Raw genomic sequence first — 18,794 nt, 5'->3', positions numbered from 1 at the left:
ATCGAAGTAATTTCTGGAAATCTAGATGGAAATTTTAGAGAATTCTTGAAAAATTTCTTAAAACAATGACGAGTTCGATATTTTTAGAAAATTGTGGGAAATCGAATCACTTTGTGGAAAATTGAAGCAATTTCTTGAGATTTTCGTATAAATTTTAGAGAATTCTCGAAATTCAAACGAGTTTTTGAAAATTTGAGTTTGATATTTCGATATTTTTAGAGAATTTTTGGAAAATTCGAGCAATTTCTTGAAATTTTCGATCTTTTTACAAAATTCTTGGAAATCCAACATTTTTTGGGGCAAATCGAAGTAATTTCTGGAAATCTAGATGGAAATTTTAGAGAATTCTCGAAAAATTTCTTCAAATAATGACAACGAGTTCGATTTTTTTAAAGAATTGTGGGAAATCGAATAACTGTGTAGAAAATTGAAGCAATTTTTTGAAATTTTCGTTATAAATTTTAGAGAATTCTCGAAATTCAAACGAGTTTTTGAAAATTTGAGTTTGAAATTTCGATATTTTTAGAGAATTCTCGGAAAATTCGAGCAATTTCTTTAAATTTTCGTATAAATTTTAGAGAATTCTCGAAATTCAAACGAGTTTTTGAAAATTTGAGTTTGATATTTCGATATTTTTAGAGAATTTTTGGAAAATTCGAACAATTTCCTCAAATTTTCGATCTTTTTACAAAATTCTTGGAAATCCATCATGTTTTAGGGCAAATCGAAGTAATTTCTGGAAATCTAGATGGACATTTTAGAGAATTCTCGAAAAATTTCTTAAAATAATGACAACGAGTTCGATCTTTTTAGAGAATCGTGGGAAATCGAATAACTTTGTGAAAAATTGAAGCAATTTCATGAAATTTTCATAAAAATTTTAGAGAATTCTCGAAATTCAAACGAGTTTTTGAAAATTTGAGTTTGATATTTCGATATTTTTAGAGAATTTTTGGAAAATTCGAGCAATTTCTTGAAATTTTCGATCTTTTTACAAAATTCTTGGAAATCCAACATTTTTTGGGGCAAATCGAAGTAATTTCTGGAAATCTAGATGGAAATTTTAGAGAATTCTCGAAAAATTTCTTCAAATAATGACAAGTTCAATTTTTTTAAAGAATTGTGGGAAATCGAATAACTGTGTAGAAAATTGAAGCAATTTTTTGAAATTTTCGTTATAAATTTTAGAGAATTCTCGAAATTCAAACGAGTTTTTGAAAATTTGAGTTTGAAATTTCGATATTTTTAGAGAATTCTCGGAAAATTCGAGCAATTTCTTTAAATTTTCGTATAAATTTTAGAGAATTCTCGAAATTCAAACGAGTTTTTGAAAATTTGAGTTTGATATTTCGATATTTTTAGAGAATTTTTGGAAAATTCGAACAATTTCCTCAAATTTTCGATCTTTTTACAAAATTCTTGGAAATCCATCATGTTTTAGGGCAAATCGAAGTAATTTCTGGAAATCTAGATGGACATTTTAGAGAATTCTCGAAAAATTTCTTCAAATAATGACAACGAGTTCGATCTTTTTAGAGAATCGTGGGAAATCGAATAACTGTGTGGAAAATTGAAGCAATTTCTTGAAATTTTCGTATAAATTTTAGAGAATTCTCGAAATTCAAACGAGTTTTTGAAAATTTGAGTTTGATATTTCGATATTTTTAGAGAATTCTCGGAAAATTCGAGCAATTTCTTTAAATTTTCGTATAAATTTTAGAGAATTCTCGAAATTCAAACAAGTTTTTGAAAATTTGAGTTTGATATTTCGATATTTTTAGAGAATTCTTGGAAAATTCGAACAATTTCATCAAATTTTCGGTCTTTTTACAAAATTCTTGGAAATAAATCAACTTTTAGGGCAATTCGAAGTAATTTCTGGAAATCTAGATGGAAATTTAAGAGAATTCTCGAAAAATTTCTTCAAATAATGACAACGAGTTCGATTTTTTTAAAGAATTGTGGGAAATCGAATAACTGTGTGGAAAATTGAAGCAATTTCTTGAAATTTTCGTATAAATTTTAGAGAATTTTCGAAATTCAAACGAGTTTTTGAAAATTTGAGTTTGATATTTCGATATTTTTAGAGAATTCTCGGAAAATTCGAGCAATTTCTTTAAATTTTCGTATAAATTTTAGAGAATTCTCGAAATTCAAACAAGTTTTTGAAAATTTGAGTTTGATATTTCGATATTTTTAGAGAATTCTCGGAAAATTCGAGCAATTTCTTTAAATTTTCGTATAAATTTTAGAGAATTCTCGAAATTCAAACAAGTTTTTGAAAATTTGAGTTTGATATTTCGATATTTTTAGAGAATTCTCGGAAAATTCGAGCAATTTCTTTAAATTTTCGTATAAATTTTAGAGAATTCTCGAAATTCAAACAAGTTTTTGAAAATTTGAGTTTGATATTTCGATATTTTTAGAGAATTCTTGGAAAATTCGAACAATTTCCTCAAATTTTCGATCTTTTTACAAAATTCTTGGAAATCCATCATGTTTTAGGGCAAATCGAAGTAATTTCTGGAAATCTAGATGGACATTTTAGAGAATTCTCGAAAAATTTCTTCAAATAATGACAACGAGTTCGATTTTTTTAAAGAATTGTGGGAAATCGAATAACTGTGTGGAAAATTGAAGCAATTTCTTGAAATTTTCGTATAAATTTTAGAGAATTCTCGAAATTCAAACGAGTTTTTGAAAATTTGAGTTTGATATTTCGATATTTTTAGAGAATTCTCGGAAAATTCGAGCAATTTCTTTAAATTTTCGTATAAATTTTAGAGAATTCTCGAAATTCAAACAAGTTTTTGAAAATTTGAGTTTGATATTTCGATATTTTTAGAGAATTCTCGGAAAATTCGAGCAATTTCTTTAAATTTTCGTATAAATTTTAGAGAATTCTCGAAATTCAAACAAGTTTTTGAAAATTTGAGTTTGATATTTCGATATTTTTAGAGAATTCTCGGAAAATTCGAGCAATTTCTTTAAATTTTCGTATAAATTTTAGAGAATTCTCGAAATTCAAACAAGTTTTTGAAAATTTGAGTTTGATATTTCGATATTTTTAGAGAATTCTTGGAAAATTCGAACAATTTCATCAAATTTTCGGTCTTTTTACAAAATTCTTGGAAATAAATCAACTTTTAGGGCAATTCGAAGTAATTTCTGGAAATCTAGATGGAAATTTAAGAGAATTCTCGAAAAATTTCTTCAAATAATGACAACGAGTTCGATTTTTTTAAAGAATTGTGGGAAATCGAATAACTGTGTGGAAAATTGAAGCAATTTCTTGAAATTTTCGTATAAATTTTAGAGAATTTTCGAAATTCAAACGAGTTTTTGAAAATTTGAGTTTGATATTTCGATATTTTTAGAGAATTCTCGGAAAATTCGAGCAATTTCTTTAAATTTTCGTATAAATTTTAGAGAATTCTCGAAATTCAAACAAGTTTTTGAAAATTTGAGTTTGATATTTCGATATTTTTAGAGAATTCTCGGAAAATTCGAGCAATTTCTTTAAATTTTCGTATAAATTTTAGAGAATTCTCGAAATTCAAACAAGTTTTTGAAAATTTGAGTTTGATATTTCGATATTTTTAGAGAATTCTTGGAAAATTCGAACAATTTCATCAAATTTTCGGTCTTTTTACAAAATTCTTGGAAATAAATCAACTTTTAGGGCAATTCGAAGTAATTTCTGGAAATCTAGATGGAAATTTAAGAGAATTCTCGAAAAATTTCTTCAAATAATGACAACGAGTTCGATTTTTTTAAAGAATTGTGGGAAATCGAATAACTGTGTGGAAAATTGAAGCAATTTCTTGAAATTTTCGTATAAATTTTAGAGAATTCTCGAAATTCAAACGAGTTTTTGAAAATTTGAGTTTGATATTTCGATATTTTTAGAGAATTCTCGGAAAATTCGAGCAATTTCTTTAAATTTTCGTATAAATTTTAGAGAATTCTCGAAATTCAAACAAGTTTTTGAAAATTTGAGTTTGATATTTCGATATTTTTAGAGAATTCTTGGAAAATTCGAACAATTTCATCAAATTTTCGGTCTTTTTACAAAATTCTTGGAAATAAATCAACTTTTAGGGCAATTCGAAGTAATTTCTGGAAATCTAGATGGAAATTTAAGAGAATTCTCGAAAAATTTCTTCAAATAATGACAACGAGTTCGATTTTTTTAAAGAATTGTGGGAAATCGAATAACTGTGTGGAAAATTGAAGCAATTTCTTGAAATTTTCGTATAAATTTTAGAGAATTCTCGAAATTCAAACGAATTTTTGAAAATTTGAGTTTGAAATTTCGATATTTCCAAAGAATTCTTAAAAATGAAACAACTCTTTTATCTAAATTACATTTCATGGGTTTTCAACTGCTAATCGACACCAATTAAAAACATTTTAATAAATAATTTTCCAAAAAAAAAAAAAAACATTATTTTCCAATTTAAAAACTATTTAATTCGAAACGCAGTAGTCTCGATTTTAATAATCTAATTTCAATTCGAAACTTTTATCTATCATCCCATATCATTTATCGATAACAAACGAAATTAAACTAAAAAATACAATTCCAAGTATCCGAATCCACTAAATTAGGTCAAACTATTAAAAAATATCGAAGCAAACAAACCAATTAACGTTTATAAAAATCATTTTCTTTCCAACACTCGCAAGTCGCAAGTTTTTTCGCCGTTACACTTTCCAGACCAAAATACACCCCAGTTAAACCGCCCCTCCGTTCGAATATCCAGCAAAAGTCCAATTTGGAAGATCCACCGATCAAAAATTTAACCCTCTGCAATCGGAGAGACCTCAAATTCTGAATCCAAAATTTCTGTCGTTTCTAGAATAGAATTTACCAACGTTGCCAGTTGTTTGTACCGTAAATAGTGACTGTAATCGAACAATGGGAGGTTATCGATCCCCATTATTGACTTATTTCAGATTACATTTTTTTTTTATATCGATCGCGACTGGTAAATATGTTTATTATATTAATTAAATATAGACTTTAGATATTTTCTAATAAATATGTTTGTTTGAAGTAGGTCCCGATATAGGAATCGCTCCTCTGCAGAGCGTTTTCTAACTTTTCCGTCGATATAAATAACATTTTGACTGCGGTTTTCGAATCAAATCCGGCCCTGGATTTTCCGCGCGTGACTCATTTCCGTTTTACAAATTTTACTAAAACCGACTCTGTCATTGAAAACAGGATCGTATTGAATATTTTTTCATCGTATTCAATATTAAAAAAATGAAAATTCGATAAAATGAGAATCTGCTCGAAAAATATATTATTGAAATCTATCCGCAATTGACCCTAAAATTTTTTTAAAAAATAGTTATTTTCGACGTCTAAAAACAAAATGTGTTTCTTTCCAAACGAATGACGTAAAAATAAACATCCTGTTATATTCAAAACACCTGCGCGAACGTCGAGTTCAAAAACACAATAAACAAACTTCGCCATTTTCCAAAAATAATTTCATATTATTTTTAACCGGAAAAGATAAACACAAAAACTAGAACGAATTATACAACTAAAAATTTCAAAAATTTTATTATTGAAACACTGCCAAATCGTCTACTACATGTCGCCGATAAATTTTCATAAATAAAATTGAGAAATTGGTATATAAAAAATATATCGAAAAAGGCATCTCCTGAATGCGGCCCTGTTTAAATTACTTGACACGTTATCGCTTCGTGATAAACACGTGCATTTATTTATAGGTACATTTAATAGTTGCATCTTGCTAGACAACTGTCATTAGAATGTCTAAATTCTTATTTTGTTTATATTAGTATAAATAAATATTTCAAACACATAAATATCCAATTCATTATTGACCTTCGTATAAACGTGAAGAATCGTCCAGTCTCGTTTTGTTTCGTAAATAAAAACATTTTATTTGGCTATAAATGAATTTATATATGACGCATCTCGATAAATTATTATTAATAACCAGTTTTCAATAATAATTTTTAATTTATTTATTATTTTATATAGATTATATATATACGTAAATTAACCTAACCTCTAATTAAATAAAGTTCCGGGATTCCCGCCAAGTTACCTAACCGTTGAATTCTATTTAATTAATTTCAAAATAACATAAAATCCAATTTCAACATCGTTATTATATTATTCATAAGATTTCACTTACATTAACCACGCCACTGGTTAGTGCTTCTACAAATTATTATATTTCTTATAAGATAAAATATTTTAGCAATATATAATATCATATATTATTCGCCCTACTTTGTCTTAACACAATGCCACAAGCAATAAATATCAAAATTATTATTATTAAATTAAATCGAGTTATGAATAAAATGGTCGGGTGATTTAGTAATAAATATGTCGAATAATTTAGGCAGTTGGTTGAGAAAATAATAATAAAACTGTATCTCACCTAAAAATTACGTATCACAGAAATTAAAACTATCACAATATTAAATCTATCAACTATATACATCACACAATCAGTTCAACTTAACACATCAATTATGTATCTTATAAAAGTAAACATCCACGATTAAAAACTTGTTGTTGGGATCTTCTCGTATTACTACGTTTTGATCGAACGAAGCGACAACCGCCACCTATAAAAGATCAAAGTGTACTAGCAGTGATCTTGAAACGTAATTTCGTTATTCAAATGTTCGCCGCTACTATCTTGATTCGTAGTTAATTGAGCGTGCGCCGTTTTATTTTTTCAACTAAATCATTTTGGTATTTTGATTTTTGTTTATTCGTATATTGGATTTTACGAAAAAAAATTGAGGATCGTCAAAATAATTCGACATTCCACATTCGGATCGAGGATATTGTAGTTTCATTGTTTATACTTTTTTTTAAATATGGCGGATTTATACTTCTAATAGGTTATATTAAAAAAAAAAACGCTGCCAAGTTATTAAATTGGTAAATGGCAATCGGAGGTTATTGTGAAAATATATGGAAATGATAATTGTTTCGATTAATATTTTATGTGTCCTACCAATATCGATAATAATAATAATTTGGGATCAAAGGGTCAAATGACTTTTCAAAATGTCGAATATTCATGATGTAATGCCGGCGCCATCATCTCGTCGGTATATCGTAAATCGGGAAATATCAAATGACTGGTACATAAATGAATGTTTAATAAAACAAGTTTTAATAGTAATAACCGTATCACACGTTTTATAGGGTGGACATTACGATTATAGACGATAATTATTCGCATAAAAGCTGAGAAAATTATTTTTGTTCAAAATATTAGTTATTACTTCAATCAAACGTACATACAGTTTGGCAACTATGTATCCAGTCGAATCAATTACATTAACAAAGAAATACAGAGTCGGCTTCAACCCAATTTTATAAAAGTTTTTTTTTCAATTATAATAATTATTATACAAGTTGTCCCTGTTACGATATATAGGTACATACAATATGATTAACTTAAACGACTAGTTCTATATACAGGGCGATTCATTTCTTTATTATATTTATTATAAAACGAGATATCAAATCTTTACAAATATTGCGTTCGATTTTTTTTAGAAAATTACAGGGTGTTCCGTAGGATTGTACCAAAACAAAATTTTGTAGTTTGTAGATACAGGGTTATCTGTAATAATAGATTTTTTCAATAGAAATAATTCATTTTATTTCAAATTCAATTTTTGTTAAAATCTATGAAAATATTTAAACAAAAATTACAGGGCGATTCGAAATGGTGTTTTTTCGGTATTTTCAAATTTACTACCCTATATTTACTTAAATAACTGTATATTAAATAAATATAATGACACAGATATATTTGAAGTTTGGCACGACCTGTATAAAATTTAAAGAATACTAATATAATTAATTTTTTATTTAATATGACATTTATTGGAAAAGTTTGGCGATAAAGGCTCATTGTCCTTGTACGGGGCCCCAGCAGATGACGTATAAATCAGCCACCCCGGGCACCAGGTACCTTTCAGGTCATCACCATCGTAATATTCGTATTCGACGACCTTGAAAGCCTTCAGAATATATATTATGCGAATTTCATGACGAATATCTTCGGGGCTCTTGAAGAAGATGTACAATCCAGCCACTCTGAGCACCAGGTACCTTGTAGAACTTTTTTAACGTGATTTTCCTGTTCAGCGATCTGGGTAACCTTCAGGATATATAAATTTGACGAATGTCATAACGAATTTCATCGGCGTTACAGTAAACTACGTGGATGTCGTCCACCCTGAGCACCAGGTACCTTGTAGACATTTTTAGTCGTGATTTTCGTGTTCAGCGATCTGGAAAACCTTCAGGATATATAAGTTTGACGAATGTCATAACGAATTTTATCGGGATTACAGTAAACTACGTGGATGTGGTCCACTCGGAGCACCAGGTACCTTGTAGACATTTTTAGTCGTGATTTTCGTGTTCAGCGATCTGGAAAACCTTCAGGATATATAAGTTTGACGAATGTCATAACGAATTTCATCGGGGTTACAGTAAACTACGTGGATGTCGTCCACATTGGGCACCAGGTACCTTGTAGACATTTTTAGTCGTGATTTTCGTGTTCAGCGATCTGGGAATCCTTCAGGATATATAAATTTGACGAATGTCAAAACGAATTTCATCGGGGTTACAGTAAACTACGTGGATGTCGTCCACATTGGGCACCAGGTACCTTGTAGACATTTTTAGTCGTGATTTTCGTGTTCAGCGATCTGGGAATCCTTCAGGATATATAAATTTGACGAATGTCAAAACGAATTTCATCGGGGTTACAGTAAACTACGTGGATGTCGTCCACTCTGAGCACCAGGTACCTTGTAGAACTTTTTTAACGTGATTTTCGTGTTCAGCGATTTGGGTAACCTTCAGGATATATAAATTTGACGAATGTCATAACGAATTTCATCGGGGTTACAGTAAACTACGTGGATGTCGTCCACATTGGGCACCAGGTACCTTGTAGACATTTTTAGTCGTGATTTTCGTGTTCAGCGATCTGGGAATCCTTCAGGATATATAAATTTGACGAATGTCAAAACGAATTTCATCGGGGTTACAGTAAACTACGTGGATGTCGTCCACATTGGGCACCAGGTACCTTGTAGACATCTTTAGTCGTGATTTTCGTGTTGAGCGATCTGGGAATCTTTCAGGATATATAAATTTGACGAATGTTATAACGAATTTCATCGGATTACAGTAAACTACGTGGATGTCGTCCACATTGGGCACCAGGTACCTTGTAGAACTTTTTTAACGTGATTTTCGTGTTCAGCGATCTGGGTAACCTTCAGGATATATAAATTTGACGAATGTCATAACGAATTTCATCGGGGTTACAGTAAACTACGTGGATGTCGTCCACATTGGGCACCAGGTACCTTGTAGAACTTTTTTAACGTGATTTTCGTGTTCAGCGATCTGGGTAACCTTCAGGATATATAAATTTGACGAATGTCATAACGAATTTCATCGGGGTTACAGTAAACTACGTGGATGTCGTCCACTCTGAGCACCAGGTACCTTGTAGAACTTTTTTAACGTGATTTTCGTGTTCAGCGATCTGGGTAACCTTCAGGATATATAAATTTGACGAATGTCATAACGAATTTCATCGGGATTACAGTAAACTACGTGGATGTCGTCCACATTGGGCACCAGGTACCTTGTAGACATCTTTAGTCGTGATTTTCGTGTTGAGCGATCTGGGAATCCTTCAGGATATATAAATTTGACGAATGTTATAACGAATTTCATCGGGATTACAGTAAACTACGTGGATGTCGTCCACTCTGAGCACCAGGTACCTTGTAGAACTTTTTTAACGTGATTTTCGTGTTCAGCGATTCATAAATCTCCCTAATAATAAAATTTAACCATTAAATGTTCATTTCTAATTCATAATTTTTATTCACGAAATTTCTTGAGGCTCTATTGAATCGAATGCACTTTTTGCATTTTGATTTTGTCGTTTTTTTGTGCTTCATATCTTCGACTAGTGACAAAACCTTGATAATAATTTTTTTCTCGACCAAATCGTCGAGTTATCCTCGAAAAACCAGATTATGGTATTTACCGTATAAGTTTTTTTTTTGTATGGAAATCGTAATTTAATGAGAAACCTTCGCCTTTTTCGTAGTCGACTGTTTTTATAAATATAAACAAGTTCGTTAACCAACATAAATGATAATAATTCAGTCGCATTTAAGAACGCATATTGATATTTTCCAATCGAACAAAACAATTATGTTTGCGTCACGTTCGGAAATGATAAGGTATGAGGTACAGTATTGAGTGAAAATCCAAGTTTTCACGGTGTTTTCTTTGGACCGAACATCAGGATCCAAAATTCCTAACAATCAAGACAAAACCTCCTCACAAGAGCAAAGTGCGGAAGACAACCAAAGGGCTCGGTTGACGACGGCGGCGAAATCGTCTTGCAATTTCTTCAAATTTTCATGTTTCATGGAAAATCGAATAACTGTGTGGAAAATTGAAGCAATTTCTTGAAATTTTCGTATAAATTTTAGAGAATTCTCGAAATTCAATTGAATTTTTGAAAATTTGAGTTTGAAATTTCGATATTTTTAGAGAATTCTTGGAAAATTCGAGCAACTTCTCAAAATTTTCATGTTTTAGATCTTTTTATAACAAAATACCGGACGTGGTAAAATCCAAACTCTACTAATATATTTTTCCTTTTTGAATTTGAATATTTCTAAAATAAAAGTCCAAATGGAGACTGGAAAAAACCCCGTAATGAAATATTCCAACGAAAAAAGTTCAATGACATTAAATATACAAAAAACCAGTTTTTTAATTTCAATATTCTCGATTTTTGAGAAACAACTTTTGGATTAATAGACGTCGTTAATTTTATCTCAAACTTGTTTCTTAATTTTCCGACGATTTTCATTGTACCAGGCATCGAATGGTACCAAATTAATTTCCTTTCAATAATTTCATTCAACCGAATAAACACTCTTACGAAATCACCCTATACAACCGCATTTATCCAAAAAAACATCTTAAAAATAAATATGGGACATAAATTCTACATTTCGCGTTCGATTAGAAGCAATTTTCAATTTCCACGGCCACCTTATGCACCGGATCTATTACCATGTGATTCAATCTCTTAAATTTGTCCACTATATATATATTCGTATATATAAATTCATTTTACCGACTGGCGATTATAATAAATCCTTTATTGTATGTTTATTTATGTTAATAACAATATAAAAAGATTATAACAAGACTTTTATTTATTGTAAAGGGTCACGCTACGCTTCTTGAACTTCAATTAATAAGAAAGGTTATCAAAAAACATCCTGTCATCATTATAGTAACATTCTATATGAGATTCAATCTTAAACAAAGTCGTTTCATAGTCATTTTAGATAAATATGATACAAACTATCAAATATTCTGGTTATCTCAAGTTTCACTATATCCGCCATGTTTTTTGCTTGTCGTTTATTTTGTTTTTATTTGTATTTCGTATAAAATATACGTAAGTCGATAGCAATAGCTGACGTAACTTCCACCATATTGTCTTGTTCGAAATGTCATCCAAATATTTGTAAACATTCGACGTTTCAAATACGTTTTAAACAAACGTGTAAACATAGCTTCAAATCAAGTCCATAACTAGGTAATTGTAGTTATACAGACAAATATTCTGGTTATCGAGAATGAACCGCTTACGTTTCAATATATCCACCTTGTTTTTTTTTTTCTTATCGTTTCCTTTGTTTTTATTTATATTTCATATAAAAATATATCAAAACAAACGAAACTTCCACCATATTGTCTTGTTCGAAATGTCATCCAAATATTTGTAAACATTCGACGTTTCAAATACGTTTTATACAAACGTGTAAACATAGCTTCAAATCAAGTCCATAACTAGGTAATTGTAGTCATACAGACAAATATTCTGGTTATCGAAAATTAACCGCCTACGTTTCAATATATCCACCTTGTTTTTTTTTTTCTTATCGTTTCCTTTGTTTTTATTTATATTTCATATAAAAATATATCAAAACAAACGAAACTTCCGCCATATTGTCTTGTTCGAAATGTCATCTAAATATTTGTAAACATTCGACGTTTCAAATACGTTTTAAACAAACGTGTAAACATAGCTTCAAATCAAGTCCATAACTAGGTAATTGTAGTTATACAGACAAATATTCTGGTTATCGAGAATTAACCGCTTACGTTTCAATATATCCACCTTGTTTTTTTTCTTATCGTTTCCTTTGTTTTTATTTATATTTCATATAAAAATATGTCAAAACAAACGAAACTTCCGCCATATTGTCTTGTTCGAAATGTCATCTAAATATTTGTAAACATTCGACGTTTCAAATACGTTTTATACAAACGTGTAAACATAGCTTCAAATCAAGTCCATAACTAGTTAATTGTAGTTATACAGACAAATATTCTGGTTATCGAGAATGAACCGCTTACGTTTCAATATATCCACCTTGTTTTTTTTTTCTTATCGTTTCCTTTGTTTTTATTTATATTTCATATAAAAATATATCAAAACAAACGAAACTTCCACCATATTGTCTTGTTCGAAATGTCATCCAAATATTTGTAAACATTCGACGTTTCAAATACGTTTTAAACAAACGTGTAAACATAGCTTCAAATCAAGTCCATAACTAGTTAATTGTAGTCATACAGACAAATATTCTGGTTATCGAAAATTAACCGCCTACATTTCAATATATCCACCTTGTTTTTTATTCTTATCGTTTCCTTTGTTTTTATTTATATTTCATATAAAAATATGTCAAAACAAACGAAACTTCCGCCATATTGTCTTGTTCGAAGTGTCATCCAAATATTTGACGTTTGAAGACGTTTTAGACAAACGTGTAAATTTAGCTTCGAACCAACTCGATCGAGCTCGTAAAAAAACAAAATTAGCGACAAAAAAAAAACATTTTTTCGATAAACTAAAAAGACAAATAGGTAATGTTAGTCATACGGGTAAATTAAAACCCGCCACAAACAAACAGAACTTCGCATTCATTTCTATTTTAGCATAAGTAAATATCCATCTATCATAAATAATTACCTCTCTGTCTGTTTGAATTGGAAGCGTTCAATATGAAATTGGTTCAATGCCTTTTACGAGGGTTGTTATATATATATATATATATTCTAAGATAGACAAATGAAAATAAAATATTTATTTATTGTTTTTCGAAATACATATTCCGAGTACGTGCGTCAATTATCAAATTCTATAATGTCAATGTCAGTTTTGACATATTCTCATCGGTGTTGCCACATCTCAAATTATTCTCGACGAACTATTTTTTTTAATAAATGCTTATTTTTTCGTTATTTCTTGTTTATTTAATTATTGTTTTTTTTAACGTTCGTCTCCTTAATCTATTTACAAAATATTTTGATGTTTTTGTCCTACGTAAATATCGTCAATTATTACGAGAAACTTCGTAAATAATATTGTTTTTTTGTTTTGAAATGCATTCGATTGTTTTATAATTCGTTTTAATTCAAATTATTTCCGAAATCGGATAATTTAGTTTCGGACTTTCTTTGGTACAAAATTTCGCGAAAATTATTGATTCTATGATACATTTCGATAATTCAATCGTATGCGTGAGTGATTTTGAGTAAACTAGGAAGTTAATTGTGTCCATTTAAATGCCTGTCACCGATCGAAATGTCACTAAATTTGACAGGTAGTTGGTACTTCGTAATACGTCATACGGATTTGACAATTCGACAGCGCCATCTTTGCGTGAGTCACACGACTTATAGATTGATGTTGTACGATTATTTTTTGCCCTATTGAATATAGAAAAAAATTAAACGAAAATTACTCGAAATGTAAATTCGTTCAGCGCAATTTCTCGCGAAAAATAAAAAAAAAAACGTAGCAAGTTAATAACAGGTGGAATGACGTCTCTTTCGGCCCTGACTTCGCAAAAATCCGATTCCGAGGAAGTAAACAACGCATATATATTTTCTTTTTTAATTTATAATATTAAAAATTAGCATTCTCGATGATTAAATTAATATTTTGCGGGTAATTTAATCTCGAATAAAAAGCTAAAACCCGATAGGATAATTCGACACTTCCAATTTGGAAAAACCTGTGGATCTAATATGATTTATATCCCCGGTATCGGTGTTTATATCAAACATTTTGATTTTTTTTATATTTCATGAAAATGGCCGATTTCATTGACGCAATTCATATCCTTGACATGAAAATCGCTGTTTTTCACACTATTGTATTTCTTTTTGAATTTCGTGATCAACTTAACTGATTTTAAATTGAAATTATTTTATTTGTGTCGTCTTTTACCTACGAGGGTTACCTGAAAAGTATCCGATCTATTTTAGGCTCGAGATCTTATACAAAGTTTCTCATTTTCACTTTTTTATTATCCCAAATGAGAAAATCACCCCAATCGACCTTATAAATGAACAAGAATTAGTGTTCGGTCATTTTATGCCAAACGCCTTCTTTTGATTGATCTATAAACTTTATGAACGCCCCTCGTATATAACGTACCGATAATTTAACCGTCTAATTTCACGTTTTGTTTGTTTTACTATATTTCATTCGAGTATTTGAATTAAAAACTCAATTTTTCCCATTTTTATAAAAAAAAATTTCGACTACACGTTCATACAATTATCAAACCAAAAATAAACATCCAAAATGGCCGATAATCTATTAAATATACGCAGACATCTTCAGGTTGAAATTGGAAACTGTCTGAACGACCCTCGTATATAACGTACCGATAATTTAACCGTCTAATTTCACGTTTTGTTTGTTTTACTATATTTCATTCGAGTATTTGAATTAAAAACTCAATTTTTCCCATTTTTATAAAAAAAAACTTCGACGACACGTTCATACATTCATCAAACCAAAAATAAACATCCAAAATGGCCGATAATCTATTAAATATACGCAGACATCTTCAGGTTGAAATTGGAAACTGTCTGAACGACCCTCGTATATAACGTACCGATAATTTAACCGTCTAATTTCACGTTTTGTTTGTTTTACTATATTTCATTCGCGTATTTGAACTAAAAACTCAATTTTTCCCATTTTTATAAAAAAAAATTTCGACTACACGTTCATACATTCATCAAACCAAAAATAAACATCCAAAATGGCCGATAATCTATTGAATATACGCAGACATCTTCAGGTTGAAATTGGAAACTGTTTGAACGACCCTCGTATATAACGTACCGATAATTTAACCGTCTAATTTCACGTTTTGTTTGTTTTACTATATTTCATTCGCGTATTTGAACTAAAAACTCAATTTTTCCCATTTTTATAAAAAAAAATTTCGACTACACGTTCATACATTCATCAAACCAAAAATAAACATCCAAAATGGCCGATAATCTATTAAATATACGCAGACATCTTCAGGTTGAAATTGGAAACTGTCTGAACGACCCTCGTATATAACGTACCGATAATTTAACCGTCTAATTTCACGTTTTGTTTGTTTTACTATATTTCATTCGAGTATTTGAATTAAAAACTCAATTTTTCCCATTTTTATAAAAAAAAACTTCGACGACACGTTCATACATTCATCAAACCAAAAATAAACATCCAAAATGGCCGATAATCTATTAAATATACGCAGACATCTTCAGGTTGAAATTGGAAACTGTCTGAACGACCCTCGTATATAACGTACCGATAATTTAACCGTCTAATTTCACGTTTTGTTTGTTATACTATATACTTGTGTAAAAATATCAAATTCTAGTAACGAATGGGATAGGAAGAAAAAAATGAAAATATTGAGTGTATTAAACGAGGGCAAGGACCTTTTGCTCTCAAGACCTCTGATAATTGAACGTCCCAAGTCGTATAAACAAAATCATATCAGAAGACAAATAATCACTCGAATCATTGTTGAATGTTTTTGTTCTTATACGTATCAAAGTTCATTCTTAAACTATTTACAGTGTTGCCGTTATCAAAATATACAGAATACACGTTTAGGAATTTGTTTCATTAGAATTTGACACAATAAAAAGTGTATTTATACGTTTTTCATTATACCCCTGTAGAAATTAATAAATCCCATTGTTTTTAAATATTAAAACGCATTAATATTATTAATAATAATAAATATCAATCTTTATTTACCGTCAATTTCCTGTGACGTTACAGAAACTGTTATTATGGAACTGACAGTGGTATAAATATAATCCCCCATCTCTATACTATAATAACCGAAAACTAGTAAATTAATCAAACGTTGTGTATTTAAAACGAGACGTTTTTATACGTGTATTATAACAAAAAGCTAACTATTTACAATTTAATGCATAATAATTTGACATTTATTAGCTAATTACATACCCTAATCACACTTTTTTTTATAACGATAACATTGTAGATTTATAGATTAAAATGAAAAACAATATCAACATATTTACGTTTTTTTTTAAGGAAATTCAATTATTTGCAGTATAATTATATCATATCTGATACTAATATATAGTTAAATAAAAAACAAAATATATATCGGGTTAAAACAATGGCGTCAATACACATAAGTCGTATTGTAGTACATAACGACGCCCCTAAATGTCGGCAACACGTCGTACAACTCTTATATGACACAATACGAGGGTTATTTAGCAACACTTATAATTCAAATTATAAAATAGCGTTGTGACGTAAGTCGAAAACAAATTATGATATACAGGGTAAAAAAAATACTTTTATACAGTATATAAACACTGATTTAATTGTAATTTCAAATGCACTTACCTTTTTTTGTCTCCAGTACAACTTTTTCTTCCTCCTCTTCCTTTTCACCATCTGACACAAAAATAAAAAAAAATATTCAACACTATTTTACATAAAATAATTGAAGAACGAATTTTTTTGTTGTATCACCCTCTAAGCGGTATAATAAATTTATTCTAGCGGTTAGAAAAAAACCTTGGGGATAAAATTACTCCTATATATAGATCAAGAAACGATATATTCTAATTATCTCAGATAAACACACACACAAATGAAGTTTCGCTATATAAAAGGAAGCTTAAACACGTGCCAATATGTATTGACCCTCGTAGAAAAAAAAACTTAGTTAAAAAGACAAATACCGATTCTTATATAGTAGCTCCTCTATTGTTCTGTAATACTCTATGATTTTATAAAAGAGAAGAAGAAAGATAACCATAATAATAGTTTTAATCAAAACACGTGTTACTTCTCGTAAAATGATGTAGAATAAACATAAAGCATAATTTAAACAATATTATTTATTTAAACACTCGATTTAATAGTGGGGAAATCATTTTATACCGGGAATATTACAGAAACCAAATAATTAATTAGTTGAATTAGAATTAATGTCTATTCTTAAACTTGTAATCCAATGCGTTCATAATGAAATTAAACAACACGTTTTAATTGCAAATTAAGTGTTTTACGCTAATTCTGTACATTCATTTTGTTTTGGCAATCACCGAATGACACTTAATAAAGATTTAACGCGAAATTAAAACCCGGTTCGTTTCGCGTTTGGGGCATACTAAGCAATGACTAGAAAAAAATTGTGAATTCAACTTTCTGATAATAAAAATTGAAAAAAAAAACGTTTTGAAATGAAATAAACATCTCCAATGTGTGATCTAAGATATATGAACAAATCCAGGAAGTTCTTACTCATACAAACTTTATTATAATCCATAATTTTTAGGTTATGGGTTATTTCAATAAACGAATATATCGATAGAAACATTATTCGCTTATTATTTCACAATATTCGATGTAAAAGGATGATAAAAGTTGAAAACAATTAGATTGATATGAACTTGACAAAATTATATAAAAATATCTCGACTTGTATTATAGAAAGTTGTATAAAACGTATACATATAATTTTCATTGTTTTGCGTGTTTATTCACATTTGTCTATCAATTATCACATAATTCCATAATTAAAAGTGAAAAAATTTGTAAAATTCGAAAAATTTATATCACAAAACAAGTGAAGGTCACCCATAGAAGGTTTTCCAAATAACTTATATTTATAATAATTATTTTATAGCTAAAATATTCAACGACCCTCGTGTAAAACATTGAAATAGTTTGTGAAACATATCAGGAGTAGGTTGTTTTGTTAATAATATAAATAAATGTGATATAAATTATTACTTACTAGTTGAATTGGTTTCCTTTATTCGTTTCTGTACCTTTTTCTCTTTAAGCGAAGAACGTGGTAATTTTCTTGAACCCATTTTTATCACAAATATTAACAGTTTAACAACATCACAACCGAAAAAAACATAAACAATAATAATCCGAATGAAAACAAAATACCTACACCATTACGTGATATTGACAGCTGTTTCCTTATATCGTCACTTCACTTTCAACTATCTTAAACTCAAGAAAATCAAGTTATGACTAATTAATTGAATTATTTTCAATTTAAATTATAACATTGAAATTAATTATTTATATTTTTCGTTAATCTATTTCCCAACAAATTTAATAAACCAGTGCCATCTAGTAACGATGTTGAACAATAAAATATTTATTTTATAATAAAATTGTGTTTATAAATTGAAAAATTATTCAATTAGGTTTAAATTACTCAAATACTAGTAACTGGACCATTTATGTAAATAAATTAATAAACATTTATTCTTTTTGTTAAATAAATGTCGTCACAATTTACAGTAATCTGTA

General features: G+C 29.2%; 1 protein-coding gene across 2 annotated transcripts in view; it reads right to left on the bottom strand.

The window, feature by feature from the left end:
* LOC130894380 (uncharacterized) overlaps positions 1 to 18,596 on the bottom strand; it is a 55,704-nt gene extending 37,108 nt beyond the window's left edge. Inside the window, exons 1-2 of one of the 2 annotated variants that reach the window (XM_057801167.1) lie at positions 18,262 to 18,498; positions 16,860 to 16,910 (exon numbers count right to left, since the gene is read on the bottom strand). In XM_057801167.1, the coding sequence (XP_057657150.1) occupies positions 16,860 to 16,910; positions 18,262 to 18,340 (130 nt within the window). In that variant the 5' untranslated portion in view covers positions 18,341 to 18,498. Of the gene's footprint in view, positions 1 to 16,859; positions 16,911 to 18,261 lie in introns of both variants that reach the window. The other variant, XM_057801168.1, reaches the window with a different exon arrangement.
* Positions 18,597 to 18,794: the final 198 nt, after the last annotated feature.

This window comes from Diorhabda carinulata, chromosome 5, assembly GCF_026250575.1.
Source record: "Diorhabda carinulata isolate Delta chromosome 5, icDioCari1.1, whole genome shotgun sequence".
Taxonomy (NCBI): domain Eukaryota; kingdom Metazoa; phylum Arthropoda; class Insecta; order Coleoptera; family Chrysomelidae; genus Diorhabda; species Diorhabda carinulata.
The sequence above is the reverse complement of the archived record's forward strand: the minus strand, read 5'-3'. Positions and strand labels throughout refer to the sequence as shown.